This window comes from Leucopleurus acutus (genome assembly GCF_964270905.1).
Source record: "Leucopleurus acutus genome assembly, chromosome: 1".
Classification (NCBI taxonomy): domain Eukaryota; kingdom Metazoa; phylum Chordata; class Mammalia; order Artiodactyla; family Delphinidae; genus Leucopleurus; species Leucopleurus acutus.
In genome coordinates, this window is record NC_139142.1 from 190006487 (window position 1) to 190022709 (window position 16223).

Sequence of the window (16223 nt, forward strand, 5' to 3'; positions counted from 1 at the left end):
GCGTAATGACAGGTGAATCCAGCAGCCCCAGGGGAAGCCAGACCTAACCCCCAAGACTTACAATAGGGCAGGGGCCCAAGGGCTCCCCAAGCAGCTTTAAGCAACAGGTACCTTACAGCAGAGCAGAGCAGGTTTTCCAGGATCCCAGCGTTTAGGGCCTGGATGCAGAACCTGCTCCTAGGTAAGTTGGGACAGAGAGTCCCTACCCAGGAGATTCCTTCTCTGCAGCTTTCCTCTCCTCACACAAGAGCAGGAATCTCTGCACTCTGAGCCACCTGTCCAGAGACAGCCAGGCCTCAAGTCAGCTTCAGCAGAGGCCCTCACGGTGCAAGTCCGCTGCTGCCTGCAGCCTGCTGTTCTCCCTGATGTGACATTGATGATGATGAAGAAGAAGGAGAAGGAGAAGAAAAAGAAATGCAAACTAAAAGGCCAAAGGGGGACCATAGCAAAACAGAGATTCCTTTCTTATCCAAATTGCCCCTAACTCAGTCTTTCCCACACTCGGGAAGAGAGAGAACTGGTTTCATGAACCTTAGCTTCTCAAAGTAACTTTTCTGAGTGATAGTTTGCTCCTGGACCTGAATGGACCCAACCTCAAGAGAGGAAGGACCTATATGGCTTTAGGGAAGTAAACAGCTTTATAGGGCAGAATCAGCCTCCCTGTAGGCGGTCATCACTCCACAGAGAGCCTGGTAGTTTCCAGCTGCAGGAGCCTAAGTGCTCGGTTGCACAACCAACCTCGGCCTTAACCCAGCCCAACTTGGGTCGGCCCAACTTAGGGGCAAAGGAAATGGGAGATTTAGGGTTCCTTCTACTGCCTTCTCCTGCTATGAAGAAGAGCTTCATATGGAAATATGGCTAGGCCCTAGGGCCATGCTCCAAGTGGGAGCTAGTCATCCCACTTAGATTAGAAGACTGGAAGGGACTGGGGGAGATAGGGGATAGATAGATAGAGATAGGTATATTTTGTTTTGCCCTACTCAGGGATTCCAGCCTACTCAGACCTTCCAGTTCATCCTCACTCAGCTACCAGGGTGAAATTGAGATCAGTTTCTGGGTCAGGGAGCAGCGGGGGCATGAGGGTGTGCTTTTCCAACCTCAGGCTGGTGTATAAGGAAGGATATAATGGGATCTGGCAGAGGGAAGGAGAGGCCTGAGCAGCAGCCACAGCCCCCAGTCACTCTGAGGAACTCATCCTCATTAAAGAAATCCCTCGTATGATGCTGCATTTCTTTCCCAGATTTGTGGCAGACACACCGAAGGAGGAGGCAGCTGTGGTGGCCGCCGCGTGCAGACGTCCAGCAGTGTGTCCCTAGCAGCAGACCCGGTGTCCCCAGTGTGAAGAGCCCAGGCCCTGCCTGTTAGGCTGTGACTGGAAACAATCCCCCACCCCAAGCAGCCTCCTCAGTGACGACCCCAAATCCCTAAACAGATTCCTGGACTGAGAGAAACACGGTTCCTAGCATGAATGTCTAAGAGCTGGATTTGGTAGAAAAAGGAACAGAAAATCCCACCCAATTCTGAAGTCACTAATACAATCATGTGCAGCAGTGAGTATTTGTGCCTGGATATATGACGGGTTTCATACTTTTGGCCCCGGAATGACATTTCAAAAATATTTCTTCCCTACATAGCACCAACTGCTGTTTTTATGTCCTGCTATTGTGAAGCAACCCTCTGTAAACTATATTGTGCATTTCCCCCTGGATTTTAGTGAAAGAACTGTGCAAACGCAACTGCTTTGTCCCAGAGCCACTGAAACAAAGACTAATACACAGGGAAGGACGTTTCCAAAATGTACCCTCCTCTGATTTGGGAGGAAAGCTCCTAGAGGCACCAGCCTGTAATTGTGGTTGATATTTAATCCTCCTTAGTACAAAGGCTCATCCTTTCACGACGCAGAAGCACCGTTGACATAGGACTAATCTTTAGAGTTATATCCCAAACTGGGAGTCCAAAGCTTAGACGTGGATTGTCTATGCCTCTTCTAACCTGAACAAAAAGGATCTGAAGAAAATCACATTTTTTCCCTTGCAACAAAGCATTCTTAATCACTTCAGCTTGTTGGTGAATTTTTATTCCCGTGTCCACTTGGGATATTGAAATCGATCGCTGCAATATTTAATATATTACACTCCCTGGGTCATCGCTCTCCTAAGACCGAATTCTCTCTCCCTCATGCCCTCAACTCAGCCTGATTTCTACCCTCCCACTCCCATCTGTCCAGGCCCTCTGTTTTTCTGTCCACATAAAGCCTTTAATTCTCAGCCCAGCGCCGCCGACAACTTCACGTTTATTTTGTTTTCTGGTATGGAAAATACTGAAAGCTCTAGGCAGCACTGCACTTAAAAGGGAAAATGAGGAGCTCAGTAGTTTGGAGAAAATTAACCTGCCACAAACAACCTCATTAAAGAGCTGCCTACCAAGAGTTAAGAATTAATAGTAAAATGGATGGGAAAAAAACCCCTTGAGTGAAGAGACCTTAAAACCGCTTTCCCTGAAAGGTGCATAATTTACAAGCCCAACCTAACGTTCGGTTTTATTTCCCTTTCCTAGTGACCTGTCCCATAACCTTGTAATCCACTGTGGGGCCGGTTTCTCTTTGGCCCCTTTCTTCTTTTTTACACACACCCCCATAGGTTTGCAAGTCCAAATACTTTCTGATATTTTTGGTTCAAAAATGCACTTAAATTGTTCGGGGTCTTTTAATTTAGAAAGACACTTTAAGAGACTCCTGGAATATCCTTTGGGAATTGTTAGATGATTTGAAGAGTGCCCTTAAAAGAATTGTGTTTGGATAGGAGGGGGTGGGGGGGAATCATGCAGAAAGCAGCAGGAAAAACCAGAGTGAGGACATTGTGTAGATTTAGTGTTCTGATGGCGCTATGGTTTACTTTGCACATGAAGTTCCAATTTAAGTAAAGCCCATGTATGTGGGCTGTAAGTTGCTTTTCTAATGTTTTATTGGGCATTGTATTCTATATTGGCATTTTATATGCATAATCTCATTTCAATGCAGAGCCGCATACTAAATCCTGGGGCAAGCAGATGAGAATGCGGTATGGATATTACACTCAATTTCATAGGCTTCAATGAGACTTTGCACATCGCGATTTCCATTGTAATGGCTTATCTTTGGCTAGAATTTTACACATCGACATGCTATTCCTTTGGCCAGGATCCTGAATGAAGAAACAGTGTCAATGGAACAGCCATAATGATTCCATTCACATTATAGCAGGTAACTGGGATCAGTGGTCCTAAAGTATTTATAAAAGATTTCCTGCTTTTCTTTCTCTTAATAATCATTTTTGCACTTTTTTTTAATTTGAAGAAGATCATATTTAAAATCACCCTTGGAGTATACACTAAAGTAATGTTTCAAAACAGGAAGAGATAGGAAATCCACCATCGGGATGCTTCCAATTCCTCTAGAAATCCTTCTATTGTGTCAGAATATTATATGTAGTCCACATGTTATGTAAGATTGGATCCTATTCAGATAAATCAGCTAGAGATTGATACAAAGAACAAGATTTTAGAAGCCCTTGGCAACCTCCCTAAGTCTATATAATAAGGTATCTTTTCCTCCCATTTAAATTATACAAAATAAGTTTTGTTCTTCTCCTATTCAATGGTACTGTTAAACTACAAACCACAGACCAAAATGTATAATATAATAGGAAATGTTGATATTTCAGGGAAAGTAGATGTTTCTGAGGTCCTTTTTCTAAAGAAGATGGCAGGCGTGTATGACTGATTCCCTAATTTACTTTTGAATTTACAAAACATAAGATGTAAAAAGATTTTTAAAAACAAGGATTAAAATATTTTTATTTTCCTGAAATTGTATGAGCAGCAAAGCAATTGAACAATTCACATGTTAACCAAGCTCCTCTACTTAAAATTTTTCCTTATTTAGGAGGGGTGGAAAAGTACCACCTCTCTTTTTTTTTTTTCACCTCTTTTTAAAGTCAGATGAGAAACACTCTGGTATTAGTGACATACACCCTTTTAATTCTCAATCATATATTTTTAAGGTCGCTTTTTAAAAGTCTTTATTATAACAGATAAAAATCAAATCTGGCTTTCTGAAGACCACTTTGCCACATGATGTATAACACGTGGAACAAAATTAAAAGTATCTCTTTGCATTTGCATCTGGCAATGTACTCCATGTTAGAACCATAGCTGGGTGTTTATGGAGTTGAACCCTCCTCCACGCTGTTTTTTATAGCCTAACCGGAATAGCTCAGCACATGCAGGACAAGAGGCTGGGAAGCTCTGGCCCCTCACCCCAGCAAGGAAGCTCAGGGTCACCGCAGGCTCCCACACCGCCTCTATCAGCATTGTTTTAAGTCCAGATTTTACTCTCTTTCCACCTCTGGAGAAAATGTTGCTAACTGTTGGTATTCCCCCATGATGTCTTCTCTTGGGTGCAGGGTTAGGTAGGGGGAGGGGAAGAAGAGGACAAGCTGAGAAGGTAGAAGATAAAAAAGTGATGATAAAGGAAAAAGAAAACAAAAACTGGCTATGGCAATTTCTACTATAGCATGCAGGTTTTTACTTTGAGTGGATCTAATAACCAGGCATTTGAAAGCTTAACCATCCCCTGGTTTGCACATTTGGATTCAATGTAGAGGAAGAAAACTAATCTTGCACATTTGCACCACTGACAATGAGGGTATTCATTTTGAAAGGGAGGGAAAAAGAAATCTAGAGAAACGCAAGGGAGAATGAACGTAAAATGCGCCTTTATTCCTGGGAGATCCAAGAATTTAGGTCCTTTCCAGTCATTTCAGACTGAAACTCTTGCCTCCTGACCAAGTTGTAGCCTCAAGATCTCTTACATATTTGCGTCATGTCTAACTTTCGCAGGAAGGAGGGAGGGCTTCTGCCTAAGCTTGGTGCAGTCTCTCTCTTCCTTACTGCTTTTCCTTGCTACTGCTCATCACTTATCATAAGTATTGTGTTGTTCCCAGAGCTAACTTAAACTGATCTTAAAGAGGGCAAGCATTAACAATGGGAATTATATTCCAACCCTTCCATGCCCCACATGCGCTTGCCCAACAGCCCAGACTCCAGGAAAATTGAGTTTGTTTGTCTGCTTGTTTGTGTTGATGGCTTGGGGAAGAGGGCAGGCAGCCACTCAGATGGTTTCCCCTCCGTTTCCCTCCCTTCCTTCTGAGCATCCCGGCTGAGGAGGGCCTTGCAGACCCATGAGCAGTTGTTCTCCGCTAGGCTGGCGACATTTTAGGGTCTAAGTGTATTGACTGCTAAGCCTCTTCCATCCAAGAGGGTCAAACACAAACATACTGATGGCACTGATTCGATGAATAACTGGATCTTACTGGAGAGCCTCTAGGCTGCCTGCCACTCTCTTTCCACCTCTTCCTGTCTTGCTCCAGTCCTCCCAACTGAAGGAAGATCCAGGTAGCAGGAGCTAAGGAATCGGGAATACCCTAGCATCTCAGGTACTTGGCCTGTTTCCCTTGTAGCTGTTCTTTTCAGACTACATGGACACACACACACACACACACACACACACACACACACACACCTGCAGGCAGCAGGCTCTCCTAATTCCCTTTTGAAACCTCTCTCCCTCCACCTCTCTGGCCTTAATGTCCCCTGCAAGGGGACAACCAGTGCCCTTCCCCCAGTTAGGCACAAGTCTGTCCTGAAGCCTTGGCTGCAGCCACCAAAGAATAGGGAGCTTGCTGTGCTACAGCCCGAATAGCTCGCCTCTGGGGGAAGAAGTCGTGGGAGTCAAGTAGTGGCCCAGGACAGGGTTAGGTTCAAGGTAGAGAAAGAAAAGGAATGGCAGTCAGCAGTTCCCCCATGGAAGCCACTGACGGAGGTTTAACTCCACACGTTTTGGGATCCTGTTTTTCTAAACAAACTGGAGTGATCTTTAGGGAAAGCCAAAGACACATGATGAAAACATCCTGTTTTGAGAAGCAGGAACGGTGGAACCGCAGTTAACTGCCCACGAGTGCGTTAATCAGGAAAGGGGCTTGGGAGCGCAAGGCTTGAATTTGGTGAATTCGTGCAATTTGGAGCATTTCGACTTAATATTGATCCCTAAACTCAATTTTGAAAACAGCCTCCATCGCAGGAGTATGGGCTGTGTTATCCCAGTATTTGCACGCATCGATTGGGCTAAAATAAAATTCATCATACTCTCCGCAAAGAAGGAAGAGGCAGGGACAGTCACAAGAGGAATAGCAGAAAGTGCATAGTTAATATGGGTTGTACGCGAATCCGCGAAACAAGTGCTTTAAACCCAAGGGGATTTCGCGTAATAGCTAATTTGGTGAGAGCGCGAGAGTGCGCAAGCAGAGGGCCATCTTAGAAGGGAAGAAAGATAGCTGAATACAGGTTTTTCTGACTGGAATTAACATTTCCTTGTGATTTGCATTCGCTAATGTCCAAGCCCTTACGTCCACCTAACCCAGGGTTTTCCACCCCCCAGTGCCGGCTCTCTCGAAGAAATTCCCTTCCCTCGAGCTGCACGTTCAGAACTCAGAGGCTGCGGAGAGGCTGCTGCTGCTTTTCCCCCCGACCCACCGGGTCTTAAGTCCTGGAAAGGCCGCGGGGCCGAGCCCAGGGAGGCGCTCTCCGCCCGCCCACTCCAGGCCTGCAGGGCCCGGCGGGATATTCGCCTCCAAGTTGATCAAATGAACCCAGCGCCTGCCTGGTTTAGCCCATACCCTTCCCGGGTCCCAACTGGCTGGAAAGAGAACTGGAGGAGATGGGAAAAGGAGATGGGAATATCTTATCTTAAAATAAAGAATAAATCCTTTCCCTTGTTTAAACACACACACACACACACACACACACACAACCAAAAACGGTTCCTCTTATTTCTCCTGTCTTCTGTGTCCAGTTCAGGTTCCTAAAGGAGACGGAGAGGGAGAAAAGGAGAGAGAGAGAGATCGCGCGTGACAGAGAAAGGAAGAAAGAGGGAGAGAGAAAAGGAGAAAGAAAGCTTTAAACAAAAGACGAGCTGGCTCAGGCAGGGGTCTGGAGCCCTCCTTCAGGGACCTTCTCTGCCTGTAGCCTCTCCAGTCCCCGGCCCTGCATTTTTGGGCGTTCGGCAGGCGTGGCCGAACCGGCCCGATCCCGCGCTCCACGCGGCCGGAGAACTGGAGACAAAGCCTAAGAACCAGTTCCACCCCCCCACCCCCCACCCCCCCGCAGCGCGGCTCGAGCCCGCGTCCGGGGCCGGCGGCCTGCGGTCCAGGCTGTGACCGGAGAGGGGCGCCGGGTCTCCTGCGCCCGCCCGCGGCCTCGCCGCCTGGGTCGCCCTGGCCCGCCCGGTTCTCCTCGCAGCACTCAGCAAACTGCTCTCGTGGGCTCGCGAGTTCAAAACACGCCTTCTCATCCACGAAAGCCCGGACCCCCTCGCCACTTTCTTCCCAGGTCCCGCAGCGTCTCCAGGGGTCGCCGTGGCGCTCTCGGCCGGAGTCCGCTTCCGCCCTGGGCCTCGGAGGCCGAGCGGCCATTTACTGCCCTCTGATTGCGCCAGGACCAGGTTAGCTCATAAAGCCTTTCACACTCAACAATGGGGATTTTCTCAACAATTAACAAGAAACAACATAATAAAGCCATTTACAAAGACCTTGCTATTTACTATAAATTAGGCACTCTTTAAGAGACCAGTGCGTAATTTCACACACTTTACAACTGGGGCTGCATTTTAAACACCCGGGAAAACAAGCTTGTTGCACTTTCCTGTGACCTGTCTGCGGTGCACCTCTGTTTCCCCTCTTCCTCTCGAAGCAGCTTTGTTTGCATTGCTGCGCTCCAACCTCCCCAACCCAGGCTGGTTTTCCAGGTCACTGTCTCACGTTTCCCGTCTCCAGGTCATCATTCCACTTTCAGATGCACTGAGCGGTTCCAAGGGACAGGAACCACGGCGCCAAAGGAAGTAGGCCTGGCCGCATCGCGTTTCCCCGACTTGGGGGGTTCCGCCGGGCCTCGCCTGCGCGCCCGCGCCCTCCCCCGACTCCCGGTCTGGGCTCTTGGGCCACTTCCCAGGGGGCGTTCGCAGCCCCGCCGGCAGCCCGAGTGAAGCCCCATCTCTTTGCCACTTGCGTTCCGCACACTCAGTTGGAGGCATTGGCCAGCCCTCCGCCCAAGGCGAAAAGCTGGGCCCCATTTGCCTGGGGAAGAGAGCTCAGGCCTGGGCGAGAAGGTGAGAAATGGCCAGGCGGCGTGTGCGTGCGCGGGGGTGGGAGATGACTCCGGGCCACACAAAAGGAGCGCCTAGGGACGGAAGGCGGTCCAGCCCCCGAGGGCCGGCCCCCGGGAGAAGGCCAGGCCGGCCGCGCGCCCCGGCGCCCCTGCCCTGCTCCGGGTGGGCCCGGCCACGAGGTCGCCGGGCAGTGAGGCCGCACGAAAGGCGCTGGGGGCCGCGTGCACGGGGGTACGGGCCTTTCCGCCCGGGGAGCGGGTTGGTTCATTCCGAGGAGAGCAAGTGCTGGGCGGGAAAAAAAGTCACAAAGAAATTTGTTTGCCACCGTGCAAAATGGCGGCATTTGCACATCTTTCTGGTGGTGGCAGTGGCCCAGGCCTGAGAGCCGGGAGCTGCCCTGGGTCAGCGCGGTGGCCGGGGCAGGCGGGGAAAAAGGGACCCTGACGCCCCCTCGGCTCCCGGGCCGGCCTTCAGCCCGCTCGGTTGTCCCCTGCCTTCCCCCCCACCCCCAAGCCTGCCAGTCCCCAACCCCGCGCCAGCAGCCCCTGGACACTGACCCCTGTTTACAAACACAGCCTGGGGGCGGGGTGGGGCGGCCGGAACGCGGGCTGGCGGGGCGGGGGAGGCGGCCCGCTCCCGAGGACGCCCCCAGCAGAGAGGGACGAGGAGTTGGTGCGAGAGAGCGGGCCCGGCAGCTGGAAAGGACTGAACGCCTTGTTTTTGAAACTGTCAATTCCCTCAACCCCTATTGTGAGGGCTTCATGCAAAACATCTCAGGCCTTTTAAAGTAGGAGCTTGTGAGGCCGCCACAGTTTGAAAAGGAGCGAGAGAGGAGCGGGGGCCTAGGGCATGGGCAAAGAATGATAGCTGGGCCCCCCTCCTTTTTTTTTTCCAGCAAACGAGGGCCAAACAGGTAAGATGCAGCCCTCCCCCACCTCCTAGATCTGCCCTACGTCCCCACCCCCCAAGCTAGTTTGCAAAATGCCCTCTGGCCTCGGGAGCAAACCAAAACCAAAGCTAGCATTAAAAATAGCGCTTCCTTACAGGGAAGGGGAAAATCGTGGGGAAGGCCCGGGTGACCCGGAGGACTCCCTAAGGTGGAAGCCCTGTTCCTCCTTGCCAGTTTCCTGAGGTTAGTTGATGGGGGAGCCTTTAAATCCCCGCTCCCCCCGCCACGCCAGTTTGACTCTAGGAGCTCCCTTTTTCACATTCTTTTCAGCAGGAAGTATTTTCAAGGTGAAGCAAAACTCACCACATTTTCTGTCTTTTGTAGATGCTAATACTTTATTATTTTTTTAATGGTTGTGTTTTTGTTTTTGTTTTACCATAGAGGATTTTTGTTCTCTTTGAAAGAAAAAAAATGCTTCTGAGGAATTAGTCTACATCTCCTCCTGCATGCACACAAAACTAGCATTCTCATATCAGCAGAAACTTCCAATTCTAGTGACTGGAACTTTGAGGAATTTCTAGACCATTGAAAGTCACCCAGACATGGATAAGATAAAAGTCCACACACCAGCCCATCTAGTTTATGTTATTGCTGTTTAGTGGTGGCTCCTTGTTGTTGATTTTAAAATAAACAACCATTATTGAGTATACTCCACTGTAATCAAGTAAGCCAGTACAAAAGAATACCCACTTTAAAAAGTAAATAGTTGAGAAAGAGCAAGCTGCATTTGCTAAAAAAGGCAGATAACCTGACTGTGGAAGACAGAGTACACACATCTCTTAAAAAAATAATTAAATCTTCATTTCACAGTCTTATCAGGAAACTACTTTTACAGGAGACCAAAAATAACTTGTTTCCACAAAAAAGTCAGAAAAAGAGCCCTTTCCTGCATTTTTCTTACACCTATAAGTGCTGAGCTTTAGACACAGGAATCGGTGACCCTGGAACCATATAGTGCCTTTTAAAAAAAATTCTCTCACCTGAAAACATTTAAATGTAAAAATGCAATCTATCAATGGAGGTAACTTTTGTTTTTCTCTCAATAAGGCTTAACTTTTTGAACAAATGGGACATTTATAACAATCTTAGAAAATCTAGATACTGTCATTAATCATAAACCAACCAAATGAAGTAAACTGCACTAAGAATACAGCAGAATAGGAAAACAGCTAAGGGGCTCCCAGAAATTGAAAGAATACCTTGAATTTACAAGTTACTGAATACCGTTTGGTACACTTTCCTAACAGAAGCCCCAACTCAGGTTTTGCTGTGGTTGGCTGTCTTGTGGTAGTACTGTGGGGTGAAATTTGTGTTGACTATTTCATTTCTTTCCTTTTGATGGTATCACTCTGGAATGCCTCGGCCTCCATGCTGCTCATTCTTCAGTTCCTATAAACTGAAACTATTGATTCTCTGAGGGCTGGAGACCAAGTGTCAAAGCTGGAGGCCAATATTTTATGTCAAAAATTCCATAGGGTATATTTGTTTTAAATTGTGCTTATTCCATCTCGCAGTCCTCCCACACCCAAGATCTGTAAGCTTCAAATATATTCTCAATTTGTAATTTAGGCACAATGATTCCATAGCCAACAAGAAAAGTACTAGTCTAAATGTAGTAGTCATACTTTGAACTTTCTTGACTTAGCAGTAATTAAAGAGTAGAAATCACAGACTTCCAGTGTGTGTATGTCACACTTTTTACAGATTGATTTTGCAGGACAACTCACTGCACCCAAATTCTGTATTGCCTTCCAAAGAGGAAAGAACTGACTGAGAAGCCAATGGTTCAGCTTTCTGGAGCTTTAACTGTAACTTGTACCGGTCTTTGAAATTACACAAACATGAATTCAAGGATAACATCCCCCAATTTTTGCTTTGACCATATCTATCATCCCAATAAAAAAAAAAAGATCCATTGAACCTACATCTGGCAACATTCAAGAAGGAAAGGAAGGGAGGCAGTTCAAAGCATCTGTTTACTCCATCCAAATGTATTTGGATGCAGGTACTCTCAGACTCTGTCCTTTACAATAAGAGTAAAACCACAGAGCATATACAACAATTAGGGCTGAGACCATCCAGATCTATCTGAAACATTTATAGACAAAAGGAAAATTTCAAAGGGAATAGGAATTAAAAGGTTAAGAAAAAAACCTGAATTTCCATGAGAACTAGTGACTTAAATTCACACAGTAAACATTTCATTGATGTTTTGTTTTCTGATTTATGATCTATATATGCAACTTCTTAGGTTTAAGATGGCAAAGATCTGAGATATATAATTTGTCAGACTAGGGGAGGTGGACCCAAAATTATTAGGTTTAACTTTCATCAAAATAGCAAGTGATCTCTGCTTCACTTTCTTAAACCTGAAACTTTTTGCAGTTGATTTGTAACAAGTGTGTAAAGTTTTGTTGTTATTTAGGAAGAAATCCACCAGTGTTTTGCACAGAACCTGACTGGCCTCATCACATGGTGTTACAACAAAACATTACACCCAATAAATGCATTTCTTTCAGGCAAAAACATTACAAGTGAAAATGTCAACAAAACCATTCATTCCTGTTAACTGTTCTCCAATCTGGAATAAGTAGAAATGTATGGAACCAGGAATTTTAAACAGTGTTTTTAATTGAAAATAAAGCTAAAGCATGCTTTTCAACAGTGCAAATTTCCATAATTTTGATTTACTGCTTCCATCATCACAACATAGTACACCAGCATGGCCCTTACCAAGGGCTAGACCCTAACCATTTGCATGTTGAACTACTTTGATTTTAAGTGCAAATATAGATAGTCACCTCTGATTGTCACTTGCAGTAGAAACTCTCCTGCTCTATACACAGGATGGTCTGAAAATAGAAGTCTAGAGAGATGCAGAGAAAGTAAAAGGTAATAAAATCCAAGTGCCTGAGTTCTGGTACCAAAAAGCCCTGAACTAACTGTTATTTTTCATTTGGGGTATTCTTATACTTCTGACCCATTTTACTTTTCTCGGTCGCTTTTACTGCTTTGTCACTAGAAAGAGACCATAACATATTCTGCTATTAAGAGAAATATTTTCATTGTTTTGCAAGTTTGAGGAGTCATGTTCAGACCACAAGGTAAGCAGGACAGTAGTAAGAGTCACCTAATTTAAATTTTTGGGTGAGAACACAAAAAAGGAATTTTCCAATCGCAAGGAGTGCCTGTAAAAGTAAACTCACACCCTTTACAAAAAAAAAAAGAAAAAAGAAAAGACAATATTATATTTACTTTACTCAGTATATATGAGGCAGCTTTTACCAGCATTCAATCAGGACTCCCCAATATTTCCACTCAAAAAAAAAATAAGTGCAATGACTCTTGGAGAGGAAATGAGGGGAGAAAAAGATACCCCACAAACAAGAGCTCCAGTAGAGAACACTTTGGGCTTTCTTGCTACCTCACTGTGTAACCATGTAACCTAACAAACTTTCACTGAATTAACAGTTACACTTTCAGGTCTGAAATCTAGTGCATAAACTTAATGGCTCATTGTAATATTTATTATTCAACCTTTTGACATTTATTTGTAGCAGTTGAATTGAGGTACCAGGTGCATTATTAGCATTGAAACAGTAAAGTGTTCCAGCTCTACCGTAATAACTGAGTTTTACTTGAGTCTTTAGCCTGAAGTATAGTCTGTGGAATGTAAACCAACCCTTCTCCCACCCCGCCCCCACCCTACTCCAAAAAAAAAAAAAAAACCCGCAATGGAAAAAAAAGTAATCCGATTTCTGTCTTCAAAATGCGATAAACCAGGACTCCAAAAGGGGTGTAACACATTAATGGACTTGTACAAACCATCCTGTGCAGTTTACAACAAAAGGAAGGGAATATGGTTCAAGAAAATATCTTCCAAAACACTTTTATGAATTAAATTTCCTGAATTTGTGACTAGGTGGAAGAGGTATTGCAGAACCGCCCAGCTGCCATTTCCATATAGGATGGGCCTTGTGAGGAGGTTGGGAATCCTTAGTGGTGTTTAAGGAATACGCTGGCCACAAATCCCCATCCTTCCCAATAATGAGTGATGGTGGACAAGGAAAATTTGCCATGAAATTAAATGGCCTTTTCACTGCTGATGCTACATTGCTGGCTACCTTTTTGCGTCTGTTTATAACTGTAAAATCATCCAGTGTTCCTTCATGTGTCTCAGTTTTACCTGTAGGACGAGGACTTCTAGCTGATTTCAGATTTGGTTTGACTGGAGGTGTCTGAAGTACAGGTCGCTTTCCCAGTACTAGTGTCCGGTAATTTTTTCTCACCCTGGCACCAAATTTATATTCCCCATCCTCAGGTTGTGGAGAACCTAAAGTGCATGAAAGGCCCTGACTCTGAGCCAGTGGACTTAAGGAAGGAGCTTCTTTTTCAGGGCAGGCAAAACCTTCCTTGGCTGTGGTTAACAAGGCGTCCTCCTCTTTACTTTCAGTCACACTGTAAAACTCACCCTTTGTATCATTGCACTCGCACTTTAGCTTATTTGTAATAAGGTCAGGTTCATATTCTTCATTAGCACTACTGTCTTCTACTTTGATTTTAATATTGTGCAGAAATGGCAATGTCTTGTCGCCTGTGTCAGTGCAGGGATTCTCGGCTTTAGTTGCTGCTGCTGCTGCATCCACCTCGGGATCAGTTGGCGAAGAGGGCAAATCCGTAGCAAATTCAGTGCAATGAGGGATTTTGGAATCTTTTTCTGAATTTGCTGCCACTCCCGAAGAATCATTACTTAAGAACCTAGCAGCTATTGTGTTGTTATCTGCACAGTATGTAGTAGGAGTTGCTTGTAGGCATTTCCTAGCCTCTCGGAGTATTCTTTGTTGTGGAAATGCATTGTTTGTCTTTGGGCTAGGTGAAGAGGCCCCCTCCGCCAGGCAGTTAATTGTCAGCTCAGTTCTCTTTACAGTACTGGGAATTTCAGAGTGTGGGAATGTAATCTCAGATACCCTATCGTTCCTTATCTCTGTGAAACAACTCCCCAGGCTGGCCGGGCAGTACACCGGAGATGCTTTGGGGGCCCAGCTCTGCAGATTCCACTCCTCGGGCGACTCCGCTTTGACACTACTCTTGAGGTCGGGAAGTCTGCCGGCATCCTCGAAAGCAGCGGGTTTGGTTGCAGCGGCGGCGGAGGCCAGATGGTACAAGAAGTTGGCCTGCGCCTGCACGCTGGGAGGCTTGCAGAAGCTGGTGCGCCTGAAACGGATGCTCTGCACTGACACTTGGCTGGAGCCGGAGCTGGAGTCCGACTCCGTGGACGAGTCCTCCTCCTCCGAGCTGACTTCACTGGAATCCGAGGCCCCACTGCCCCCCTCCTCCTCGTCCTCCTCCTCTTCCTCCTCCTCCTCCTCTCCCTCCTCCTCCTCTTCCTCCGAGGACACAGAGTTGCTGGAGCTAGACAAACTGGAGCCAAAATCTGAGTCGTTGGCTGCATGGTCCGAGTAGGAGCTGGACTCGGAGTCGCTGCTGCAACTCTCGGGAAAGCTGCCCAGATGGGGCTGCGGCCGGTGGTGATGAGGGGGGTGGTGATTCGGCTGCGGCTGCTGGGCCCTGTGGTGGTGGTGGTGATGGTGGTGGTGGTGATGGTGGTGGTGGTGGTGGTGGTGGTGGGGAGGCGGGCAGAAGCTGTTAACCAGATGAAACCTCTCCAGGCAACTGGCCCCGGCGGCCGCTGCCGCCGCCGCGGCCGCCGCTGCGGCCGCCGCCTTGGCTTTGTAGGACCTGGGCAGCAGAAGCAGGCGGCGGGCGCCGGCGTGGGGCTCCAGCAGGCAGTCTTTGGCGCCCCCGCGCTTGCGCTTGCACCGGTAGGTCAGGCTCACGGGGCCTCCGGCGCTCGCCGCCGCCTTGGGTTGGGGCCCGGCCGCCGACGCCTGGTAGTAGGCGGCGGCAGCGGCGGCGGCGGCGGCGGCCGCGGCGGCCGCGGCGGCCGCGGCGGCGGCGGCGGCAGCCGGGTGCTTGCTGCACAGCAGGCTCCGAAAATAAGTAGGGTCCGAGTGGAAAGCGACGTAGTTTCCCTGGAGCGGGGCAGTTTCATAGTTTAGAGGGGGTTTGCAAGGCGAGCGCACGATTTCCGGGTAGTGCGAGCCCGGATATTTGCTAAAAATCTGAGGTAGATGGGCGGCTGGGCGCACGACGGCGGCGCCCGGGCGCGGGGACTGCGCGCTGATTGGCAGGGGCCGCGCGGCTCCACTCAGGCCCCGCCAAAGTTGGTGCTTGTCCTTCCAAAAACCCGGGCGGGGGCTGGCGGCGGCGGCGGCGCGCTCTGGCGGCGGCGCCTTTGTGGCCAGGGCCCGGCCGACCCTCCTGCGCTTGGTCTTGAGGACGCGCTCGGTTTTGCAGGAGGTGTAGAGCGCTTCCACGTCTTCCCGGGAGATGAGAGTGCATTTGGCGGCGTGGAAGGCGATGCTGTTGATTGCCTTGAGTTTCCGCAACTCCTCCAGATCGCAGTGGTGCTTTTTCACTTTCAGATGATCCATGCGCTTGTGCACGGTCGTCCTCGGGATGTTTTTCAGCAGATCCGTGAAGACTTGGGAGAGGGCAAACATTTGCTTTCCTTTAATGATGAGGTAGCCGAGCCTCACGCCATCCACCTCTTCAAAACCTGACTTCAGGTCTCCCATCTCGGGCACTAAACGATCCCCACCATTTGCAGTAAATATATACGTGACGCATACATACACATGTATGTATGTTAATCCTCCACCAGATGCTGCGTGTGTCTCAAGGCATCCTGCTAATAAAATAACAAAGACTGTTATTCCCGGCGAAGGGAGTGCCAAACTCTAGGCGAAATTATTGGGGGGAAAAAAAAAACTATGAAATTACACTGACTTGATTCTTGCTTTTTTTTTGGTTTTCGTTTTTTTAAAAAAGAGGGAAAAAACCATCCGGTTTCTGATCTGCCAGTGTGTTGGTCTAAGTCCCCGATGCAGATCAGTACCTGGGCCCCTCTATTCCTTCCTTCTCCATTGGAGCACTATGATAATGGAATGTGAAGGGAGAAAGAGAAAAGAAATGCAGCTGCTATTCCCGCCGCTGCTTTAGCTACAAATAAAA

At 47.7% G+C, this 16223-nt stretch overlaps 1 protein-coding gene across 1 annotated transcript; it reads right to left on the reverse strand.

Annotated features, from left to right (window-relative positions):
- Window positions 1-12121: 12121 nt before the first annotated feature.
- Window positions 12122-15787, reverse strand: SKIDA1 (SKI/DACH domain containing 1; the record flags this gene model as incomplete). Its single annotated transcript, XM_082847523.1, has 1 exon — window positions 12122-15787. One exon carries the CDS (start codon window positions 15785-15787, stop codon window positions 13040-13042), a length of 2748 nt encoding a protein of 915 aa, XP_082703649.1. The 3' UTR covers window positions 12122-13039.
- Between the last annotated feature and the right edge of the window lie 436 nt (window positions 15788-16223).